The sequence below is a fragment of the Chamaea fasciata genome, unplaced genomic scaffold (assembly GCF_029207755.1).
Source record: "Chamaea fasciata isolate MVZ Bird 193981 ecotype frontalis unplaced genomic scaffold, bChaFas1.0.hap1 SCAF_5, whole genome shotgun sequence".
Taxonomy (NCBI): domain Eukaryota; kingdom Metazoa; phylum Chordata; class Aves; order Passeriformes; family Sylviidae; genus Chamaea; species Chamaea fasciata.
The window spans coordinates 6,826,565-6,851,436 of NW_027094090.1; the positions used below are offsets into that span (position 1 = coordinate 6,826,565).

The 24,872-nt window shown below is 46.4% G+C and overlaps 1 protein-coding gene across 7 annotated transcripts in view; it reads right to left on the reverse strand.

Annotated features, from left to right (window-relative positions):
- The window catches only part of FRMD4A (FERM domain containing 4A), a 357,979-nt gene that overhangs the window by 107,746 nt on the left and 225,361 nt on the right, over positions 1 to 24,872 (reverse strand). For all 7 annotated transcript variants that reach the window (XM_066182742.1, XM_066182743.1, XM_066182745.1 and 4 more), the window contains one exon: positions 18,122 to 18,187. In XM_066182742.1, the coding sequence (XP_066038839.1) occupies positions 18,122 to 18,187 (66 nt within the window). The remainder of the gene's footprint in view (positions 1 to 18,121; positions 18,188 to 24,872) is intronic.

Consider the following 24,872-nt stretch of genomic DNA (forward strand, 5'->3'; position numbering starts at 1 on the left):
TCATCCTGTTCTATTTTATACACCAACTGTGAGTGCAGGGAAATGAATTAAACTTAACAAGAGCTACATCGTCATTTGCTGAGACTGGGGAAGGTGAATTCCTGAAGAAGTATAGTGGGTGCATGGGCTTTTGAGCATTCATCTTCTCTATCTGTACTCAGGGATGCAGTCAAACGAGCTGACTCCACCAATAGATTCTCCATATGTACAGCGATGTTGGATTTCCCTCCCCTAAGGAACTTGGAAGTTGAAGCACATTGGTCTTCCTGGATGTTCTCCTCAGTTTAATTATCTGTGCATTTTGCACAGTTGCTATATTAAGAACATACCACAATGTTTTGAAGCTTCTGGCTTAACACACTCAAATGTAAATCACGCTATGGAAATACTACACATCAGACAGACAGTTCTTCCCCTGGGAAGGTCAGGAGAGAGAGGCTGAACTTCACTTGCCAGATGTTGGTTACATTGCTCATTGCCTGATGGCAAAGCTCAGATGTTATGAGGAGTCAAGCGGTCAGGGAAGGAGAGAAATGGGATAGCTAAGGAAGCTGCTTTAATCCTGAAGTCAAGTAAAAGTGTGATGCATTGTGTAGGTCCAGCTCCCAAGGCACAGGAAATCAGTGCTGCCCCACTTACTTCCTCCCTGGTAGTCTGGCTTCCTGTGCCTGAGTGTGGTCCCCAAGTTCACCAGAGTGGTGGCTGGGACTGGCCCCTGACTCTGCTGGGCCATGGGGCAGGGGCTGATACACATTGTCCTGTAAGACAGAGGGTCCCTCCACTCTGGGTGAGCACCCAGGAGGAGACCTTGCTTCTTGAGTCAGCAGAAGATGCAAGATATAAACAAGGATTAGGTTTGTGACAGAACCGTGGTTATGTCAGGTGGAATGGAAAAAATCAACAACATCTGCAGAAACTCACCCTGCCTTCAGCACCTCTGCAGTCTTCCCTACTGAGTCTGTACATTCAGAGCCTATATATGAAGTCAACTTCAGTGTCCCTAAGAAGCAAAGGTTTCCATGTCCAGCATGCCTTGGGACACAGCAAGGAAGCTGCCTGGATCATCTGGCCTGGTCCCCTCTGGCAGTCACAGCAGTCACCACATCCAGCACTTGCCCATGTCAATAGCAGAAGAACAGGGAGAAAACACTTCAAGGAGCAGATCAAGGTTCAATGGGGAAACCTTGGGCACAAGCAAGTTCTGTCTCCACTTCTAGATGGATCATTCTGGTGCACATCAGGACAGCCAGGAACCTAAATGGGTCCCACCAGTCCCCGCTCCTCACATGTTTTAATGCCCTGTAGGAAACCCTGAGGGTGAATGGGAAGGGGACAAGGATGCTGAGCTTCATTTCCTGACTCCGGGCTCACCCATATCACACTGTAACCCCCATAAATAAAGGAGGAGGCAATGGAGAAAAATGATAATTGGCCACAACTCAAAAGAAAAGAAAGTAAAATAATACTTGCTCACCATAGGAATTACTGTGAGAATAAGAAAGGCTTATTTCCCCTGATATTTGTAAAAAGGAGTGCTGGTAATAAAACAGTTCCATTATAAAGGAGGACGGTGAAATGAATGACTGGATGAGACAGTGAGTGTCTTTTATTAAAACAAAACAAAACAAAACAAAACAAACTAACCTTTTTTTTTTTTCCGCAAAGAAAGAATAAAGAAATGAGACAGAGTGGGTTAGGAGAGAATTCAGGCAGGGGAAAAACTGTTAGTGATAAACAGCTACTAAGAAAATAATTGGAAAATGTAAGTACATACAAATGTGGGTGATGACCCATGTACTGAGGTGATAGCAGAATTAGCCAATGAATGTAATGAAAGGAGAAGCTTGGAGACTATGGAGAATTGAGGAAATTTTTCTAAGCAGGAAGGGGTAAAAAGCAAATAAAGGCAGCCTGGCTTCTGAAAAGGAGTGATACTTGGCCTGTGGATGGGGAAATGTCCAAGTGTGCCATACAGTGGCATGGCATAGGGAGTTGCTGGGCACAGGCTAAAGTTCCTTGACAATGTCCAGAAAATGTCTTTCTGGGTCTTACCCAGACACATCCTCACTGCAAAGTGAGATGGAAGTGATTAGACAACTGTATCTGTTCCTGCTTTCATTAAACCCAATATGGAAGATGGGCAGGAGCAGATCCCACAGCAGTAGCGTGGGCAAGGATACCAGAGAGGCTGTTCCCAGTAAATTTAATTGAGTGACAGAGACAAAGGCTCATAAGCTGGGCCAGCCTGGGGATCAGTCATGCTGCTGGCAGATGCTGGAAACACAAAGATCTCCAGAAAATGATGCTGGAGGTCCTGATGGCCTCTGGCAACTGAAGGCATCTCTGCTGACTGGCCAGCAGTCACACTGCCTGTGTGACAGATCTCTCTCATTTCTCTCTCCCTCCTCATATCCTACCAGGTGGCTGTGGGCCGACCCCAAAACTTGCTCTATGGCAAGGACTAAATGACTTTTTCATTTCTAATGCTGAAGGGCTGCAGTTTTGGAAAGATTTGCACTTCATACATGAGGGTGATGAGAAGAATAGCATTTAATGTGATTTCTGAAAAACTGAGGAAGGTAAATTTGGGCAGGGAAAAGATTTTGTCATTATCATAATAAAACAGGAGAGATGTTTCACTTGTAGCAGGGAGTTAGCTTTGACTTTTCAGGGATTCCAGTGCCCCAGTGTCAAAATTCTCTCTTCCTTCACACACCCTTCCACAACGGTGTGGTAGTTTTTATCCCATGCATTGGGAGCATGCCATGGACTCAGTGGATGTCTGCCTCTGGTCAACATTCAGAGTTTCATTATTTAAACAGTGGGAGCTTTGGTATTAACCAAGACCATTCAGCCAAACTCTGATTTGGCATCAGGAGAAAAAGAAGGCCTCACCCCATCCTTTTTTCCTCATGTGTCTGGGCAGCTATGCAAAAGCACAGGATGGGCTGAGTGCAGCTTAGGAGATCCTTGCAACACAGGAAACACCTGCATGAGCTGCTGGTCCCTGTGCCATCAGCTGCTAAGTGGGAATAATACCCAGTACCATTAAATCACAACATAACATGTCCTTTTACGCCAAGGATATAGCCTCCTATTGAATGGAATTCAGTAGGAATACCTTTATTTCCACATAATCCCCTGCCAAAATTTTTCTTCTGTAAACAGAGCTTGAAGGGCAGCTCCTTGGTTACTTCAATGTTTGGACTTGAGCTAGATCATTCAGGACTATGGGAAAGACCCTATATATTTAGAAAGACAATGTTCCATTCCACTTGCCATAGGGATCAGGAAAACATTTGCCTGCCTGTCTGCTCTCCCAGGAAGCTATGAAGATATGATTGCAGTTTGTCCAAGGAAAAAGATGCCAGAATCCCTTTGAAGAGAAAAGAAACTCAATGGCAAATATATTTCACCCTGCAGTGTCTGAATCCACAGAGGAACTCTTGCTGGTAGGAAAAGTTATAAAAAAAGAGAGGAGAAATCCCAGAAAAGGCAAAATTCTCAAACACAGTCTCACACAGAATGTGGTTATATGAGAGCAAAGAGATATGTTATTGCCTTATAGTGTAAACCACGGCTGCTCAGTGGAGATTCATCCATCAATAGCAGAAGAGAAGCTGGCCTATGATTCTTTGCTGGTTTGCCAGACTTTTATTAAATGCACAAGAATGCCAAGTCTGTAATGTCTAAAAGTGAATTTATTTAACAATGAACTCTTTGAAAAGGGAGTCCCAGATGTGTAATTAATAATGAATCAGTGATGTGAAATCTGATCCAAAGCCTACTGAAGCTGATAGACAGACTCTGACTTCAAGGAGTTCTGGATAAGGCTCTCATTAGGCAAAAGGAAAAAAAATTAAAAACTGAGCCAGCTAGTTGGTTAAAAAAATATTATAGCTTGGATTCTGTGCTAAACAGAGACATACAATAATCTGCACTGCACATAAATCCCTTCTCTGCTGACAGGGGACTCACACATTTCTGTGTCTGAAGCTGAACTTGAAATCTAGGAGATAAAATAAAATAAAAAAAGCTGCGAGAGAGAGTCCCGAAAGGAAAACCTCCAGTGGTTTGAACCACAGCTCATTTCCTCTTGGCATGGATGGGGAGATAGCTGTCAGATATGTGTCATCTGGAGGCAGCAGATGCTGCTGCTCCCTGCGTGCCGAGGCCATGCTCGTCCCCCCTCCCGCTCCAGCCTGAGCACCCACCTCTGCTCGGCCTCGCCTGGCTCTCCCTCAGCTCCACACAACAGGGATTATCAGCCTGGAATTCCTGCCAAGCCCAGCAGAGCGTGGTGTCCAAAGGGGGATGCAGCTTGTCTTCCATCAGTGCAACTTAATTCAATTTGTCAGGGCTGCAGACGGTTTGGGTGAGCCTGATGCAATCACCACCATCCCGGCACTGGCCAAATTGGGCACTGTGAGATGGGGCTCTGGCAGCCTCTGGTTTTCATTTGCCTTTCAGTATGACTCTAATGGGGAGGTGGAGATGTTTGTTGATGAACGATTTCATCGTTCCATATCTTTTAAGGGACACATAAAGTGCACATATTAAGTCATCCCCTTGAGTCAAATATTTTTAAGTACAGTAACACAGCTCATTTTTAAGTAATCAAATAATAATTAAAAATAATCGTCTCCCATTTCTGCTGAAGAACGAATGCATCTACATTGAATTTGCTTCTTTAATAGCAAATTGTAACTCAATCTAAATGTAAATTCCTGGAGAATCTGCTATCTAATTCTCATTATTTCCACTTGCTTAATGCAATTAGAAACATCTGTCACTGATCAACTGTCCACACAGTGAAAACAAATAATAATTCATGCTCTCTGCCTCCATAGTGTTTTTCAGGGAATGGACTGCTTTAGAACCAGTCACTAGACCCCAAGAGCTAGAGCTGTGCAAAATGCTTGTGACAAGCTCTGAATCACAGCAAATGTGCCTGACCATCAGTGTCTCTGTAGCTCAGTGACATTTGCTGAATAATTTGACAAATTTCCAGATACTTATAAAAGTCACCATCCTGCCTTCTAGAAATATTTGGCTCTGGGGTACCCATTCTCAGGAATATATGATGTGCTGCCAGGGACAGATCTCACCCCCTTATCCCAACGCCTGGACCCAACGTCATGGTGGAGCACACAGCTGCAGCTTTGGTTGCTGAAGGAGCGTTCAAAAGGCCAGTGAAAGGGACATGAGTGCAGGGAGGAAAGACAATGGAGTTACTGGAGCTTATCCCACCTGCTGTGTTCCCAATTTATCTGCCTGAGACAAGAGTGGGGGGGAAGAGCAGAGTGGGAAGCCATCAGAAATGGACATCCAGTCCCCATGAGATGAACCAGGTTAGGGGCATGAATGGTGCTTTCTCCTTTTTAAAGCACATTAGTACAGATAAGCTCTCTGGTTTCTCAAAAGACAATAAAAATGAAAAGAGCAGCTGAAGCTTAGGAGAACTGAACATCATGAAATAGGCTTGTTCATCCCCTGCCCACTAGAGATAGGGATGAAGAAGGAGTAAAGGCAGAGTCCAAGTGGAAAGGCATTCTAATCAGGCATCTGCTGAAATGTCCTCAAAAGACAGAACAAAATTAATCCAAAAACTAGTCTTTCCAGTAATCAAGAAATTCCACAAGCCAATGCCGCAGCCAAACAGCCTTTTTGCCTTTGAGCTGCTGATGGTCCATGCAATGGTCTGGCTGCCACGTGGGGCTGATGCATGGATGCTGGGATAAAAACAACAAACAGTAACCAATAAAACAACAAACCAATAAATCATCAGAGGCACTGGGGAAACCTGAGCAATGGCCTTGCCCACATCACCCTGTGAGTCAGAACAACCCTACACATTAAATGGTCATCCTGGCTTCAAAGTGAGGAGGGGAAATGAAGTGAAAATGGCTTGGCTGGTTTGGTTTATTTTATTCTTAAAAAGGGCAGATGCAAATCTCTTTAGTTCATTCCCTTTCCAGGAGACTAGAGTAACTTAGAGATGTTACAAGATCCACTCTGACAAGCTGAAGTCTCTAGCACTGCCTGGGCTGCCAAACCAGGAGGGCCAGGATGAGCTGGAAGTTGTTGGCCTGTTCATGATCTCGTCAGGTCGCATTTAGTCACCACTGCATCTCCTGCTCCAACCCCCGTGATTCCTCCATCCTGCACTGGAACCACAGGGTTATACACCCAGCAGTGAGCCAGTGGCACCTCTGCAGCTTGGCAGATTGATCCTAGTGGCCCAAAATGTACCTGTGCCCGTGTGAAGGGATGCCTGTACTACTCAGTCTGTATTATTCCAGGGGAAGAAGAGGATGGTGGCTCCCAAAGGCAGACGTGACAGGGACCAGGCTGCAGTGTGAGTCTGCTGCCTCCTTGCACAGGAGGGCACAGGAGACACTTGTTCTGCTAAAGGAGATGCTGAAGACTGGCAGCACAGAGAAGGGGAGACTCCTCACCAGGATAGAGATAAGTCCCTAAATCAAAATCTATACTATTAATCAATTTTCCCCAAGATAAAAACCTTCCGGAGCTGGCATGTTTTCCTGGCTTTACCTCCAAGCTTCTGGTTTGACCTGCTACCAAGATAGCTTCAAAGTCAGAACAAAGACTGAAGCTTCCTCCCAAGGCAGGTTCAGAATTGTGCTTCTACCTCCCCAAATATGGGCAGTTTCCCAGCAAAGGTAATAGCAGGAGAGTTTTTGTTCAAATATATTTGTAATGAGCCTTGTCTGAGTGCAGAGAGATGGGAAAGTAAAAGATATCCTATCTGTATTAACAACCTCTCATCCAAAAGGATTGCCTCCTTAGGAGAGGTCGGGGCAGGAATGCAAGGGGAGAATGGGTACATCTTGTTGCTTATGAGCTAATGCAGGTTTTTTTTAAAGCATGACCCAATTATAACCCAAGAGCCATCTCCTCTGTCTTGAAAATTAGAAAAGCTGATGGTTTTTCTGATGATATCCAGTATTATGGCCGACACAAGGGCCACAGGCAGCCTTTCTGTGCTCGCAGTGACTGCCTCACTCCTCCTCCAGGCACCCAACTCACGGCTGTGCTGCTGTCAGCAAGCTTCTGGGGAGGAGGGGAACACAGGGAAATAATCCACCAAAGAGACAGACAAATCCATTTCGACTTCACAGAGCCCAAAGCTTCCCCTTAAGCAGGCACTTCTCCAAAATAAAGATAGAAAGGGCCAATGAGCCCCACACTGGGAATATGGCAAGGGTTGGAGATTTGCTCTATCACTTGAGGACAGCATTTTGCATCATTTCCATAGAAAATGGTCCTAAAAAACATATTCCAGGACAAAAGCAGAGGGAATGGATGGGGACTGTAGAAGGAGAGGTGGGGTAAGCAGGGCTGGGGAACACTCAGGTCTCCTTCAGGCAGGGCAGCATGGTCTCCTTGCATGCCTGTGCTGCCCATTCCAAGCCTCCTCCCCTCTCTGTGTGGTTGAAGGTGTCTCCTTTCCCTCCTGTGCCACAGGTAGTGGGCTGAACTAGCCTCAGCAGCCTTTGCTGGTAGCACCATAGTGCCAGACCCAGCTCCTCTTTGCTTTGCTCAGTGTCATTGCCAGGTGTGATGCTCAAACCTGTGTCTGTGCAAGTGCATGTGACCTGCTCTAAACCACCTGGCCTGAATCCATTGCTGCAGGCAAACTGTTCCCACCTGACACCATGTAGCCATGGCCAGCTGCTGCTTTGGGTTACCTGCAGCAAGGGAAAGGAAATAATTTCCCAGTGAGACAGTTAAGACCCTTTTTGCCCCTGAGCCCAAGAGCCCCACTCATGGCCAAAGCTCTCACTGTGTCATGCTGAAGGAATTGCCTTTTGGTTGAAAGTTGAGATCTTTTGTCTAAGTTACCTTCACTGAGGCTGAAAAGGAAAGGGTATAGAAACCAATTTTCTATAAGCTGAGTAATGCAGCTTAGACAATCAAGCTGCTCGCCCATTCACTATCATCCTAGTATTTGTACTACACAGCCTGATGGCAGCAATAAGGGGAAATGTTCCATTCTGAAATGCTAGCTCCAATTGGAAATGCACCTTTTTTACCTTTGCACAAAAGCAAATCTGCTATCATTTCTCCTGAGCCACACTCCTCTAGATTGTTCAATATCTCCTGGAATCATCTCCGGTACATCTGTTATTATTTTTCAAAATTGCTTGCTTGGGCCATGCTATATAAAAATAATTTTCTATTTCCACTATCTTCCAGGAGGCAGCTTCTATCCCATGCCACATTTAGCACTTTCTCAGCTGATTTACTACTTGGGTTTCTAGTCCAGTCAGGTGGACATGAAAGGAGGAGCTGGAGCCAGAACAGGACTGGATACAACCACCCACAGTGTGAACACCTATGAGAGAGCTGATTGCAGAGAGTCTTTTTGCAGTTGAGGAGAGAAAGGGGCACGGACTCATTTCAGATGATCCCTCTTAGGATGAGCTCAGCTGTGCCCTACAAGTGCCCTCCTCCCTCCACCACCTCTAAAAGCATGGCTCAGGTACTGACACCTACACTGTTTGTGCCTTAGGTTAAAAGAGGTGAATCTCACCACTGCCTGCTGTGGAACACATCAGACAAGCCAGAGCTGGAGGTGAGGGATGGGATGTGGCACCAACACAAGGGCTGCTTCACCATGAAGGAAGCAGCAGGAGACCAGGAGGAGCTCTGTGCATTTCAACCTCATCATCCTGCTGCTAAACCTAATTTACTTCCACTGTTGAGCTTGTTGGTGCTTTACAGCTGAGCAGATTTTGTAGTTGCTCCTGGGTGGGGGAAGCAAGGCCTTGGCTTATCCATGGCTGGAGCAGCATCTCGTGGGATACAATGACATATTTCACAGCCAGTGTTGGACTCTGGCAGGTTGGTCCAGGCTGAACAAAAGCTCCACTGAAGCCACAGAGCAGCTGAGCCTAGCAGAAACAATAGTGAATTTTTGAATTTCTCCCAAGTAACTGTGAGTGAGATGTTTTCTCTGTAATGGACCCATTAGATGCTGGATGTGCCATTCCTGTATTGGTATATGTGGTGGGAGGTCAGCAGGATAATCAAAATTGCTGATGCTATGCAAAATTTCAGGAGTTACCTCACAGGAAATGAAATAGCTTTCTTCCTTCATCAGATGTTTTAGTGGAATTTCATTACCCCCCCTTTTTAATTTTTTACAAAATTACTTTTCGTAATTTTGAAAAGTTCCAGGTGTGCTCAAAATTAAGGGTTTTTGACAAATTTTAGCATTAAGAACTGCAAAAAATACTGAATATCTTTGCCCCCATTTAACCAGCTGTAAAGAACATCCAGCTCTCCGCATATGCAGTATGAATAAACATGTGTCTTCAGCTTATCTCTCTCCTGACAGCTCCCGGATAGCTCCCCAGCCTGTATTAGTTTAAATGCAATTTATTCTGGAAGACTGATAATAAGGGTATTGATTATGCAGGCCTTTGGAAATCACACCTTCATTTCACTCTGTGGAGGGCAATGATTGCCATTCCCAGTTCATTTTCTTATGAGGCTGTAAGTACTTTGCTGGGGGAGTCTTTCTCCTGAGGCTCCTCACGTGGCACCTGGCAGATGTGCAGGGTTCATTTACAGGGGTCCTAGGGCACATGGGGGAAACCAGCTCTCAGTGTTGTCCAGAAGCCATCAGGCAGCTCAGAATGAGGGAATGTGCAGCACTGCTGTACCAGAGAAGCATCCCCCCCTCCAATTAACTTCCTCAAGACACAGAGGTATCTCTGCTCTCGGCAAGGTCAGTCCTGACCCAACGCATTCTCAGGGGACACTTTGCCCCCAGCAGCTATTGCCCCCTGCCTCCACCTGTCCCAGCTTCTTCTGATGCTCCTCCCATGCCTATGCCGAGGAACAAATCTGGGCTGGCTAAACTATCCCTGCTGGGTTTCATTAATTTCCAGTCTTGCCTTTCCCAGACACAGCTTTGCTTTCTCTGGAGCTGCTTGACCAGATTGACCTTGGGTGCACAGCAGATCCCCTTGGAGGCTCTCCGTGTTCCCTGTCTGTTTGAGCTTGCTGTTGATCCCTGCCTGCAGCTGTGCACCCTACTTGACCTCTTCAAATCCTGCTCCCTGTGACCCTCACTGATGTGCATGATCTGCCAGCTTGCTCTGCACAGCCTGCCTTGCTGAAATGTTCTCTGCTGGTAGCTCCATCCCTTGAGTGCTGTCTGTAGCACAGGGGCTGTGTCCATTCTCACCCACGGTGAGCTCCAGGGAGCCTGGAGCACCCAGCACACCTGGGAACTGCTGAGCCTGAACCAGCATCAACACTAGTCTGCTGTTCTCAATGGAACCAAGCCAGGGTGCACAGCAGAGGCTCTTCACCCCTAGTTTCTGAGCCCAGCTCAGGATTTCCCTCTAAGATGCCAATTCTGCCTCCTGTCCTAAATCTTTTCTGCCCATTATCAAGGGCAACCTTGAGATTATCTGCTTTGCCACCTTCGCCCTGCCTGAGATCACTCTGGCTCTTAAGCTGGACTCCCCAGCTCTGCACATCAAATTTCTTTATTTTCTGCACCTGTTCTATTTCTGTTTCCCAGCAAACACTCTCCCCTCCAGGCTTGACTTCTGTGGACTTCTGGGTTCACTGGAGTCTAAGCTGAGAACTGAACCCCTGAGATACAGCCCTCCAGTCTGACACCTGAAGTTCTGTAAGCCATGGATGGCAGTGGTGGATGCTTTATGAGAGAATTAGACAGGCTCTGCAGAGCAGTTCAACAGAGGCATGCCTCGGAGGCTGGAAGGATGGATTTGGGAGCACACCTGGCTCTCCTGGTCCATTTTTCATTTATCCATTTACCCGGTCTAAGACAACATCTAGGTATTGTACAGCAACTGTGTCTGCAGGAGGTGCACTGTCCCAGCGCCACATTCCCAGCACCACATTCACCCTGGAGCAATGCTAAATGTATCTTTTTTTTGGTAAACAGACAACTTTTCAGCAGAAGCACTCCTAGCTCAGCGAGTGTTTGCGCAGTGAGAGCACAGACGTGAATTGCCAGTCTGGGGTCCCGCCTCCCTTTTGGTACAGCAATCTCTCCTCCATGTCTCCCCATCCCACGGTGACCAAGCCCAGCCATATATTTGCAGTTTGCAGCTGTGCTCAAAATAGTCAGAAGTTTCAAACAGAAACCTGGGAGGCACACAGAGGCCAGGATAAGTCTTTCCTGTCAAGAAAGTGGCTTCACACTCCTCATCTGCCCTGAGCACAGGCTGTGAAGGGGCAATTGTGTGCTTTGTCCCAGTGATATAAATCCCACTTTGGACACTGCTTGGCAAGATCCTTCTGAGTTGATCCAAGCTTTGGACAACTGTAATTTTTTATGCCAAATATGTTAAAACACCCTCTTTGCAATTTTGCAAATACTTGCTGAGCTGGACTACAGTCTCACTCTTGCTATAGTAAATCAGGGTTTGTTTCTGAAAGAAACCAGAGTCCTAACACTGCAATTTGGAAAAATAAAGCCTTCTTTCTCGAAAGCATATTTGAGCTCCCTTCAGCTCAAATTCATTTTAAATTATGATCACAATTCAATGTTTTCACATTTTCTCACTGTGAGGGACTGGACCCTGCCAGAGTCCTAGAAGAAAACTCCATTCATGTTCAGCCTGGTTGCCAGTTATTTGTCTGCCCTACAGAAAATATGCTTTTTTATTTTGGAGAGGAGCAACACACCACCCCACAACCTTCAGAGCCACTCAGAGGACAGTTATCAAGTCTTGTCTGAGCCCTTGTACGAAGATGAAGGAACATTTTTCAGCTGCTTCACTGCAGGCATGGAGAGGCTGGGTGGGAAGACAGGATCCAGGCATCCCTCCTCAGGCACTCACCAAGGGCATCATTGAGCCCATTCCAGCTCTCCATGCCTAGTAGGATATGCCCTATAGACAACTCCAAGAATATATTCACTGGGCAGCTTCTGAAAGGGTGTAGGGAGGGCAGCAGGGCTGGCAGGGCCCGAGCTCGCTCCCAGCCCAACGCTGGCTGCCACTGCCTTCCACAGGGATGGTTAAAAATGCCTTTGGAGCAGAGCCTGGAGCTCTGCAGGGACCAGAGCTGCCTCTCCCACATGGCAAGGAGAGGCACCCAAACATCTCCATTTACGGTCAGGGCTGTGTAGCTGCATTTCTGCATCAGCCCTGGAGCTGATGTTTGCAAAAGGATCCCCAGTTTTGGCAGTGGAGCAGGGCTGGACCCCATTCTTCTGCAATTATTGTGGCTTCCCCGGGGAGACTGAGGCCGTCCTGGGGCTTGTTTATCCCACGCTGAGAATGGGATATATTGCTGGTCCTCATGCAAAACCTGTATCCAGAGTTAGGCAGCTTCTCTCGATGTAGACAGGTGCTGTTGGAGTCCAGGGCATTCCTTTGGGCACCCTGGGAGGCTACAGACCTCGGCAGAGAGGTCTGAGACCTGAGCAAGAAGGTTTGAAATCTGTACAGGGGGGTCTAGAATCTGTACAGGGGAGTTGTAGACCCTAGCACAGAGCCCAAAAAGACACCGTGAAAAAAAGTCCATGAAAAAAAGCTTCTAACACTGAGAGAAGAATTACAAGTCACAAAAATGTGACAGACAGTAGTGTAGTGTGTCACAGAGTAGAAAATTTTGTAATTTTAAGATTCTTAGTATGTAAGTGCATGGGGAACAAGATAAAAGATTTAGGGTGTTGCCCTGAGTTCCTCCTTCTTCTACCCTGGCCTCCATCTTCTAGTGACAGTGCACAAAGTAGTTAAAGGAGATTGGGTCAGAGTAAAGTTAACCCCTTTAGCATAAGTATTAGGCATTGGCACATAATTGTAAATAATATACACGTAGTTATCTGTATAAAAAGCAGCGACCTCCCATCGCAGGGGGAGTCGTCCTGTGTCCAAGCAGCTGCGAACATCTCAGTCAGGCACAGAGAAAATTGTAAGATAAAAAAATAATAAACAACATGAGAAACAGCAAAAAAACCCCCAAAAAACCCTTGAAAACTCCGCTTTTTTTCTCGTGTCTGGCTCAAAGCCTTCAGAAGGCAAAAAAAGCTCACTCAAACCACCACCTAAATCTCGAGAAAAGAAAACCAAACCTGAAAATTAGCGTCCGTAGGTAGGCATTCCAGTAGAAAAAAACCCCAAGAAGGTGCCAGCCTCAGTTCCACCTAAAGGGGAACCTTGACAGTTTTTCCACCATGCCAGCCCAGTAACCATCCTGCTCATTGGCATACAGAAGTGAGGAAGTAGGAAAACATGGGTGAAACCCCATGGATTGCAATTTCTTGATCATGAGCACTACTGAAAATATTTCAAAAACTCTAACAGATTCCTGGGAGGAGGATGGACTGTTGTATTTCTCCCTCCAGCCATAATTAGTGGAGCTATTGCTCTCAAAAGGTGCCAGTGCTTCCCTAGGACAGTGAGCCTCAGGCTGGTGCCAGCAAGGCTGATCTCAGAGGAGTGGGGGACACCTGTGTGCTCCAAACTGAGCATCTCCACTGGGATAGCCACGCTGGTGACAGCCATCCGTGTGGCAGTGAGTCAGCAGCCCGCAGGGCACTTTGCCAGCCTGGCGCTGGCTCACAGCTCCAGTGTCTTCCAGTCTGGCTTGGAGGCGTTTCCTGAGGATGAGATGCTGCACCATGGCAGGCACACTGCAAACAAATCCTGGGCTCCTCAAAGACTCCTCTCTCCCTCAAAGCAGAGCTGGTTTTGAGCAAGGCAAAAAGGGATGTTCAGTGCATCCCGTTAATTATGGCTGTGCATGTACACATATCACTGCTAACGTGTTTCTGGATGCACCTGCATGGCAGCTGGGAGATAGAAAAGCTTCAAGAAGAGTTACTCAGGAAGGGTCAACATGGACATAGGTGGGTTAATCACCAAAATACCTATGGATTATGCTGACCTCCCTGTCTCTCCCTGGCTCTTCCAAGCTAGGCTCAGTGCTTCCTGGGAAGAAAGGTAGAAACAAATTGCCCAGTTATTTCCTACAATCAAATAGCAGGGCTTTCAGACCCCACAGACAGCTTTGCTACGAGCCTTGATGGGCTCCATTTCTGCAATAGCTCCTCCAGAGAGAAAGAATTAGGAGGCTTAACACTTTTGGATGACAGTTGCCTGAGCTGCTGTCAGATAACAGGCACTGCCAGCTAGTGCAGGAGCCGGGATCAAGCCAGGCTGCCTGATTCAGCCATCCCAGATAAAAAGCCATGTTTATAAAACCCACATGAAAAGGAAAGAATTGCCAATTACGCAAAAGTCTTTAAATAAAGCAACACAAACCTTTCATGTGCAGCAGACAAATGATGCACGGTCACTGGGAAATAATATAACAGATAGGGAGGCTGTTAGTGGGGAATGGAGGAAATCCATTTTCCAGAAGTAGGAAAATGGACTTGCTCGCTGAAATAGATTAGCTGGATAAAGCCAAACACTTTTTAAAAAAGGACTGTGCTAGAAACTAAACATGCATCAAACAGAAACAGGGAAAAAAAAAAACCCAGACTGTAAGATCCAAGGAGCCACACTCAGCTTCTGCTCAGAAAAAAAACCTGTCAAAAAACATGCTGTGTAAACTTGCCACACACCCCAGATCTTCAACAGGCATTTATCAAATGGAACACACACCAAATGCAACTCTTCTGCCTAATCCCAAGTCAAACAGCCTTTGAGTTTCAGACCCTCAGGAAGAGATTTCCATATGATCCTCCTCTGTCTCTGTTTATGATTAGCCCTTCTAAATTTCAGCATTTATCTGACAAAACACATTGGGGAGGGTTTTCTTTTATCCACAAAGCCTGTGTTTCTGCTTTTCCTTAGCCACTGCTGCATCACTCTGCAGCTGCTTGACTTGGGAGGACAAGACTTCAGTCAAGATCCTTTGTCTGAGTAAAGCCAGGGTCTCTTTCCTGATGATGGTAACCTCAAGCCCTTGTATTATGTGCCAACACTGAAGCAAGCCAACATTCACAGAAGGGATTATAAATGCTGCCTCTGAGCCAAAATCTCACTTTTGGGGTACGGTAATGCAAATAAAACTTATGTGCCTGGTGGGTCTCACTGGCAATAGCTGTGTGGCCTGTCAGAGCGGGTTTTGCAGTTCTGGGAAGGAATTTGTGGTGTTGGAACATTTCAGTCTGGCCTGGCAGAGGTGTCACAGTGAGCCACTGCTGACTCCTGTGAGCAGAAGAACCAAATCCACTCCCTGTCCTCCTGCAGCCTGGGGTATGGTCTTCATTATCCACCAATTGATATGTTTCAAATGACATATGCATAAACCCCCTAGTCTGATCACAGCTAATTCACAGACAGAAAGGGAGTATATTTGCTTAATACTCTGCTTCTTGCAAACACCCCAATTATTCCCAGATGCATCTGGTTTTGCCCAGCAGCACTTCAGGCAAGATAGGAAATAATTTCAGCTCCCCAGAATCACTGGCCAAAGCTGTTTCAAGATGCTCCAGGAGCCCTCCTGCATGCGTTTGAGGGAGCTGTACCCAGCTCTCTCCTTCAATCAGACCCAACCTTCTTCTGTTTTTTTCTCTACACCAAAAAGGAGTACCCCAAAGATGATCAGAGGGGTGGAGCACCCATCCCATGAAGAAAGGAGGAGAGATCTGGGGTTGTTTAGCCTGGAAAAGAGAAAGTTCCAGGGAAACCCCACTGTAGCCTTCCAGTACTTAAAGGAGTCTTATTAAAAAGAGGGATAGTTACTTTTTCCATGGGCAGATAGAGATGGGAAAAGGGGGGTCTAGATCTTGAGCCCCAACAAAGCTATAGAGGAACCTCGTTCATGGTAAAACCCAGCAAACCAGCCCTCTGTTCCAGCCCATGGCAAGACACCCACAGAAAAGCACAGCTTTGAAGTGACAGCCAGAAGCTTGGGCTTGGATGAACATTTTATTTACAGCTTCTAGTTCAATTCAGCTACAAGATAAGGTAACACTAATAAAAACAACGGTGCTCAGAGCTTACAAAACAACTTTTATCTGAAATCTCATGATAAGATAAAAACAATGTGGGTCAGCTGGTGAGATTTCCCCTAGCAAAGTACATGTTGCTCCCAGAGGGAGCCCAGTCCACTGGGACAAAGAGCTGCTCATCTTGGTAAGCTCAGCCCACTCCTGCTAAGTGGAGCAGCTCCAGGACCACCCCAAAGCTGGTGGCTTTGCCTGTGCTTTACAGGCAGGCAAACCAAAGTGTTGTACCCATGTCTGCAGAGAGTATCAATACTGAAGACATACTCAAGTCCAAAACATCCACTCTCCTCTTCATCTGCTCCACATAAAAGTGATTTCACCCTGACTAGAAGCTACCTAACAGCATTGTCATCAAGCCAGAAAAGCATCTGAAATGCCTCAGTGGACACTCCTGTACATATGGGGGCATGGGGGTACTCAGAGATCTGAGAACTGCATGCAACAGAGGTTACTGCTTTTTTCTGGGCATGAATTTTTCATCATCACCCTCCCGGCTTCCCCCATTCACACATTACTTGGAAACAGCAAAACGATTTGTTGTACTAATAAAACTCAACCATGGGTCACTTGCAAACTAGTTAGTGTGATTTACAGAGCAATTTGCTCCCTATATTGATTACAAGGAATTCCATTGAAGGTGTGATCAAACACTTAAAAAAACATAATACCACGTGACATAACACCGTTTCTGCTCCCTTGGAAGTGGACACATCCTCCCACACCAGCCTCCTTGGCTGTCATTTTCCTGTGGTTTTTTAGTGTCATTGATCAAACCCCAAATAAATAGGTTGGCCAGGGCAGCTCACATAGATTTCCTGCAGTATATTTTAAGCTGTGATTATTAATATACTGAGCAGTGCTTTAGCAGAGCTCTTCTCCAATAATCCATTTTAATTTTTAATTGAACTAAGAAAAATTTGAAAAGGCATTTAGATGAAATAGGAAGCCAAGTGCTGTGTCCTTGTGATGAAGGTGACTAAACTTCCCCGCAGCCAGCTGCAAAGCATCAGAGAACTTGGTGCAGCCTATGCAGAGACCATTGGTATGGTGTTGTGTTTTAATTAGTCACCTTGATTTAGCTGTTCTTGTTCCACCACTGGCCTGACTCATGGTTACCCAGGCACTCTCTGAACACACTGTCAGAGGCAGCTGAGGGATTTCACCTCCTAGATGACTATGTGCTTAAAAAACACTACCCATTAACAGTTTTGTAATGGTATTTTTAAGTAACTTTCCAGAAAGCGAGGCTGAATGTGCTTCCGGCGATTCAAGTCTCCTTCAGCCATCCCCATTCACATTTGCTGGGGAGGATCCTGCCCCCCCCCTCCCATCTTATCAGCTGTAGGCAGGGCATTTGGGTGCTATGGGAAGTTTCATTTCCTGCTGCTTTAGCTGCCTGTGGCAGCCTTTGTAAAAGGAAAGACATTCTTCTAATTCTTGTTATTAACCCATTGGGGATCTCTGAGATGGGAGCCAAAATTGTCAGGGAAGTGTAGGATGCTCCAGCTTTCACCAGCCCATCCTTACCAGACTCTCATTGTTTCCAGTCTTTCTTCTTTTTTTCAAAAGTAAAAACTAAGGCAGATGGAACATGGACTAATTTTAATACATATTTGTGTTTCACACATGAACCTACAAGAAATGCCTACCTGTGGCATGACCACCACAGCATCTTCTGCTGCCAACTATGTTCCCAGTTCATGTGGGAGCATGGGCACAGTCCCCTCTGGTGTGGAGCCCAGCACTGAAACCCAGCAATTCAGGATGGCAGGCAGAGAAGCTGGAGGTATTTTAAGCAGATGCAATGCATTTCCCATAGCTAAGCAGTGCATCAAAAACATAGTTAAGTGATATAATAACAGTGTCAAAAATGACCAGAGGTGCTTTTCTATCGCATTGGACAGGACTGGGACAGTTTTGGCACAGAATGAAGTAAAAATATGTCTTGATTTAGTCCTTCTCACAGATATGCCTTTGCAGATCCTTCCCAGGCAGCACTACTGCAGCTTCCCTGAGCTCTGCAGGCAATCACAGCGTGAAGCTGCTGAGAAAACCAGCTGAAAACCCTTTTCTCCCCCCACCCTGGTGACAACCCATGGCTGCTGTAGCAAACTATCAAATGATGAAAAGTGCAGTTCCTACCTGAACAAGGAGCTCCAGCTTCCTGTCATCAAGGAGGTGCACTTGGCATCTGCGACCCTCTGTCATCTGCAAGAGAGGAGAGGAACGTGTGTCAGGGTGCTTGATGTTACAGCTCAGCACATGGCTGCTGGCCTCCCCCAGCACAAATTGGAGCCTTTCATTCGATGCAGTCCATTTGGTTTGTGTTTATTTATTTCTTTTTAAATTAATCCCCCTTCTTTTGGCACCAGGGTAAAGAAAAGAAGAAAAAGAAAAGCCACCCTGGTAGCTGTCATGGAGCAGTGTCTGGTGCCTGCTTGGCTGCAGCTGCCAGGAGGAGGGTGTTCCAGTGTGTACAGTGGGGGCAGGGGGTGGTTTGCAGCAGAGGCCCTGATGCTTCATATTGAAGCCTTCACCTCTGCAGCTGACTTGGCTGGCAGAGGAGCTATCCAGGCAAGTTTCCCCAAGCCCCTCAACAGCAGTGATCCAGCCGTGCCACAGGTACTGTGGAGCCAGGCTCCTCCCTGGGCCATGCTGATGCTGCTCCCTGGAATAGCACCAGGTGCTTGTTTGTCTCTGAATCCTGAAATGGACTTGTCCTACTTGGAGTATCCTATTTAAGATGTACCACGGGAACCACTTGTGACATCATTGTACTGGTCTAAAGGTGCTTCCACACCAGCAGTTTATTCCAACAGTTAACAATAGTATCAATAAAACTATAATGTGTACAAGACTTATATAAGATTTCCAAGGTCCATAGATTGGGATCCTAAGAAATAAATGAGCTGTGGTCTGAGGGAATTTCTCTACAGTGCATCAAGCCCTCTCTTGCATAGAGCACCATGAGTGAGGAGCAACATCGCTTTGCAGAGTTACAGATCCCAGCTCAGAACCACAAAGCCCTTCAGAGACAGGCACAATCCCACTATCTGTTAATGGGATATGGGCAGCCTTAAGCCTCTTTGGCTCTTGGAAATCCCTTTCTCAGCACGACTTAGGCAGCACACAGGCAGCCCCCCCAGTGTGGGCTTGCCCTACGACACACGCACACCTGGACCCATGTTGGCACAGACCCAGTGCAGCCCCAGAGCTCAGCTTAGCCCCCCAGGGACCCACCACCCCCAACCAAGGCACCTTCCTGTGCTTTACATGGATCCCTAGTTCAATTTAGTAATAGTTCTTGCCATGGTGAGTCCTAAAGTATCACCAGAAGGGAGCAGAGAGTCCACAGGATCCTGGCAGGGGAGGGTCACAGACTGCTGGAGACATGAGTGCTGCAGCATCCTGGGCATTCCTGCCCTCATCCATTACCTCTTCCCACCAGTGCCAGCTGAGCTGAGCCCCTGACACAAAGCTGCCTTGCAGACGGTGGGAAGTGTGCTTGGGGGGGTTAACTGAGGACAGCTCAGCTTTCTGCTTCAGCTCTGTGGGTTAAAAATCAGCTGCTCCTGTGGCTGATGGGGCTGGATGTGCTGGCATCCAGGAGGCAGTGGTGGGTGCTCCACCATCAACTTTGCCCATTCAAGAATCCAGGCATTATGTGGCCATTGCCACAGGATCTGCAACCTCAGCCATCTCCAGCAGCGTCACCCTCATCCTGCTGTCTCTCAGCACATGAGCCCAGCAGCCTCTTCTGGGTGCTTCTGTCCTCCCTCTTGACAGCTCTGTCCCACACCCATCTCTCCCCTTCCTGCTACCAGATTGAAGTGAGTCTTACCCAGCCCCTCCACAGAACAAAGATTAAATATTCCAACAACTCTATTGAACCTCAAGCTGGCCACTGAAGATGCATAGTTTATTATGAGAAAACTTCAGTCAAAATGAGCTTTTCCCTTCAACTCACCCACAATTTACAATTCTGGAAGGCACAATCCCATGCAATTCACGCAGAATTTACCCCTTTTTGTTATTCACATCAACACACCTCTGAGTATCCTGAACGCCAAACAACATCACTCTCCTTCTCTTCTTTCATCAGCACAACTGGAGCCCTGGCATTGCAGCCAAAGGAAAGCCTTGTAAAACAAGGTTTCTCATAAATGTCAGCCAGTTACCGCCATGGCAATAAATTGTCTTACGAGAATTTCTTCCAGCAAGAAATGTTACGCAAAATATGGCCTCTCCTAAGGTGTATTACTCGGTGAGCGAGATTTCTCACTATTAAACAGCTTTCAGCTCAGTTGTAAAGCTATGCCAGAGGCTCACAGAAGGGCTTTGCAATGGTTTCTCCTGCTTGAAGAATCGTGTGGGTCATGTTCACACAGGAATGGGGAACCGCAAGGTTCCTTCACTGGGCTTCTCCAGCAGATAAAACTCAGTGCCTGAGCTGTGCTTTGACATCTTCCTCATCCTCTTACTGTCACATATCCACTGCATCTCCAAGATGGGGAATATGCACTGATATTCCAGCTTAAATATGAGTTTACCCAAGGGAAGAGATAAAGCAGTGAGTTCATTGTGGCAATGGCAGGGATGGGAACACAGTCCCACTTTCATGTGTTATGCTCCATTGGCTATAAAAAAGTTGAAATATGAATAAAAGAAGGTGAAGGGGGGAAGAGGGAACATTTTCTGAGATATCTGACTTCGTGCTGTAGTGTTTCAGCAAAGTGTTTGCTTCCCATGTGGAGCTTCTTTAGCTCTCTATGCTTTTCCAGCCTGGAGTTTCATAACCCCTTAGTGCTTTCACTGCTAAAAGAAATCCCAAATGCAAACAGCTAGGAACATGAATAAATATCTGAATAAAGCAAAGCTCTGAAATGCAGCACATGATGGTTGACTAATTGAAAGGCCTTTCATGAACATCCCTTGAAGCTCAGCAGGTCCACAGGTTTGAGAGCTGCTACAGCGTTTCCTTCCTCCAGCCAGGGGCTTTTCATTTGCCTTAGAAATGAGCAGTGCTTTCCAAGAGAAAAGAAAAGAAGGTAGAGACAGGTTTCCTACTTGATATAAGCTAAAATATGATGGTCCTGCCCTCCCTCCTTTCTGCTTTATTATTCCACCAGGTGTCTGAAGCCCACATTATGTGCTTTTTTTGCGTTGTCGGATCAATACAAACTCTGCTAGTTCGTCAGAGCAAGGAACAGGAACATTTCAAAGCACAGCGAGAAGGCCCTGATTTAGCACAGTCTGTCTGGGTAAAAGAGACTGCCTCTGACACTGTGCAAATTGGCTGCTCTGCACTATCTGCTGCAATGCCGTGCATGGGGCTGTTGCTGGCTCCTGCAAAACCAGTCAGGGAATGCTTTCTGCTTCCCTGTGCAATCAGAGAAGGGAAAGCAACACCAAAGCCCTATGGATGGGAGCAGGAGGTCACCAAAATGAGCTGAGAGTATCCAGAGTTTGGATGGAGGGAGACCACAGGACCGAACTGAGGTTCTCCTTTCCCAAGGCTCTTACCCAGAGTAGGATGGGGAGAACTAAGCTAAGAGGAACTTGAACTAAGAGGCACAAAGGCATAGCTTTTCCTTCACCTTGAAAAAACAGAATTCCAGCAAAGGGACAAGAAACCATGGTTGAAGAGGAAGGGATGGAAGGGTATCTGACAGAAGAGGAGGACACTTGATGTGGCAGGGAAACAGAGGAGTTAAGTCCTGATCAAGTCCTGGTTTTCACAGTGAGCTCAATCAGATTTCCTGCACCAACACAATCCCCCACTTTCCTTCTGGAGGACAAGAACCCTCTTCCCTAACTCCAGAAATTAAAAAGCCAAGTTCAGCCTTACAGCTGAGATGCCCTTGATGCTTAAAGCAGAGAGAACACTCAAACATTTCAAGTGAGGTGAGATAGTTCCTAGTTGAGTTCTCCAGCTATTCCTGCTGCTCACTCAGCTGCAGCTCTGCCAGGATGCTGTATCCACACCAATCCCTAAGATTTCCAAAGCTTCTCAAGACATGTGAAGAGGTGGGATTGTGTTACCCACTCCTGAGTGCTAACAGTTCACCCATATGGCAGTGAGCTGCATGTGCTGGATGTGAATATGGGCCACAAGCATCTTGTGGGCCAGACTTAACACGAACTCAGATGGAAATTTTGCACAGAAATGCAGAGCACATTTTTCCCCCCCAACACAGCTCAGTAAGTCATATTTTTTTTCTGAAAATCTGCCACTTCTTTTAGTGCCTGCACATGCAGCATGACCCCCCAAGTACTTGAAGAACTGAGCACAAGTGCTTTTAAAAAGCTCTGTTGTTAATTTACGTGAGTATGTAAAGGGATAATATATCTTCAATATCCAAACACATATACTGCCTGTAAGGCACCTGAAGACCTGAAACAACGTGTCTGTGTGGCTGAAGAGCTGGAGTAGTCTGCAGAGGGCACATTGTATACAGGTCATGCATTCTTTCTCTGCTCCTTGGCTTCTGCACCTTGAGGATGAAAAAACTGATCCTGACCTTTGCAAAATGTTTTGAGGTCCATCAGTGACAGCAAGGCCTGACATACACATTTGTTTACTCCAATACAGAGATGCTACAGAAAGGAAATATGTCTTGTGGTTACTCATGGGATCTTCTGAATTGCAGCTGTTTTTCTCAAGGAAAGGACGTTTTAGTTACCTTTATCACAAGACTTTAAATCTCCTTTGGAGGCTTCTACCCAAATATTTACACAACGGGCTTCCTAGGGAAGACAGGCTGGCGGTTGTTTTGCTTTATGCCATGAAGTGCTCTGATGACTGCCCTCCTCTCTATTCATCTTCACTGTAACTCAAACATTGTCTCAGAGAATCCTGTAAACTGTCTGTGACACAGCCCCAAAACCTTCACAAGGCTCAGCTAATCCCTGTACACCCAACACTTTGTCACCAAATTATCACAACTGCCCACAGAACTGCTCCATCCAACACAAATAGCCAAGGTGATGGGAGGAAACGGCTCCAAAGAGAACCTTTCCCTTTCAAAATGAAAAACCCCTCCTGGTGAAAGCACCGTCACATTAAATAACTCAGAGGCACCAAATGTAAATGCTATTTACAATGTCAGTTCTATAAATATCCGTGGCACATTTCATTAGTCAGTGACTGCAGAAATAAAGAAGAATACAGCGTTTTCTTCTTTGAGTCACATCAGAAATTATAATTGGAGGCAGAATCTTTCCTAAACGCTCACTGCCTGTATGGGAGGCAATTACTGTGCTGAATTCACAAAAATCTGTGTCACTCTGTCCACTGTTTGGACAGAGCCGCTGAAAGGAGATAGGGAGAGATGACAGCCCACTGATTACAGTAAACTCTTAGATTAAACATCCTGCTCCCACTTGACCACTTCTTACTGCCTTCTCATCCTGGCAACTCCTGAGCTTGCCGAGAGAGGGAGGGAGGAAAAGCAGCGTGTTTTTGACATCTGCACAGCTTTGTGCATGTGGCAGCACTTCACTTTGCTGAACTGGGGCCAGTCTGGCAAACAGCTGCCTGTCGCACTGACCAGCACTGCCTCTTCATGTCCCTGCATCCATCTGCCATCTCCTGTCCTACACTCACACTTCAGGACCCTGGAGGAATGGACTATTTTTTTTTTAATGTCATGTGTTTGCAGAGCATCCTTCCCATCGCTGGTCTGCATCTGTGCCTAATAAATATCACTGATGGCGGCTGGGATGAGGATGGCTGTGAGACAGTGTGCAGAGCTGAGCCATGGGGCTGACCCTTGGTGGGGACCTAGGAGAGGGGACACAAGGAGGAGGAGGAGCGGTGGCTGGGCTCTGCCCTTGGTGCTTGCTTGTTTTTCCAGTTATAAAATCACAGAATCATTAAGGTTGGAAAGACTTCCAAGAACACCAGGCCCAGCCTTCAACCAAACACCATCATGCCCACTAAACCATATTGTGAAGTGACACACCTACTCATTTTTCAAACACTTCCAGGGATGGTGATTCCACTTCCCTGGAAAGCCTGTTCCAATGTTTAAATCTGGTCTTTTAGGTGTGATTCAATGGGAAAAATACCTACTGAAGAGGAGGAAGGTAACTGTTGGTGCAAATCTGGTTGATCTGAGCCAGCCATGGGGCTTGCCCACTGCCCTGCATTGGTGAGCACATACCACGGTCTGCAGCACTGCTCATGCCATCCTCTGTTCCAAGCCCAAAGCCCTCACACATACTCACTTCCTTGCTCTTCCTTTTCACTAAGATGGGCAATATCTGAGGCACCTGTGGCTCAGTGGCTAGAAGCTCTGAGGATGTGAGACAGTCAGAAGAAACTGTTCCTCAATACAATCCTCATTTCCACTATTTATTTCCACAAATCTTTCCTAGATGAATGGTGAATAGTTTGTGTTACTGGTTTTTTTCAAGAGGCAGAAAAATTATTTTAATTTTGCCCATTACTCCTGGTTTGTGAGCAGAGGTCCCTGTAGCCTGTCCTGTCTGCCAAGGTCAGCAGTGAAGTTCAGAACATGAGCTGAGCTCTCTGAAATGAGTTGTACAAAATCATGGAATGGTTTGGGTTGGAAGGGACCTTAAGGACCATCTAGTTCCAGCCCTTGTGCCACAGGGAGGGATGCCACCCACTAGATCAGGTTGCTCAGAGCCCCATCCAACCTGGCCTTGAACATTTCCAGGAATCAGGTATGAAGAAGTAGGAACACATTAGACAACACTTTTTCATTCAAATTTGTTCATGCTATTATTTCTTATGGGAAAAGCTATTTGCCATTCTGGAGAGGGAGAGGTTAGCTCTAAGACAGTTGTTTTTTCTCCTAGGAGGGGTATCCCAGCTGTATGCTCGGGCATTTGTCACCTTCTAGCAGTACTTTGGTAAGAAAACCAA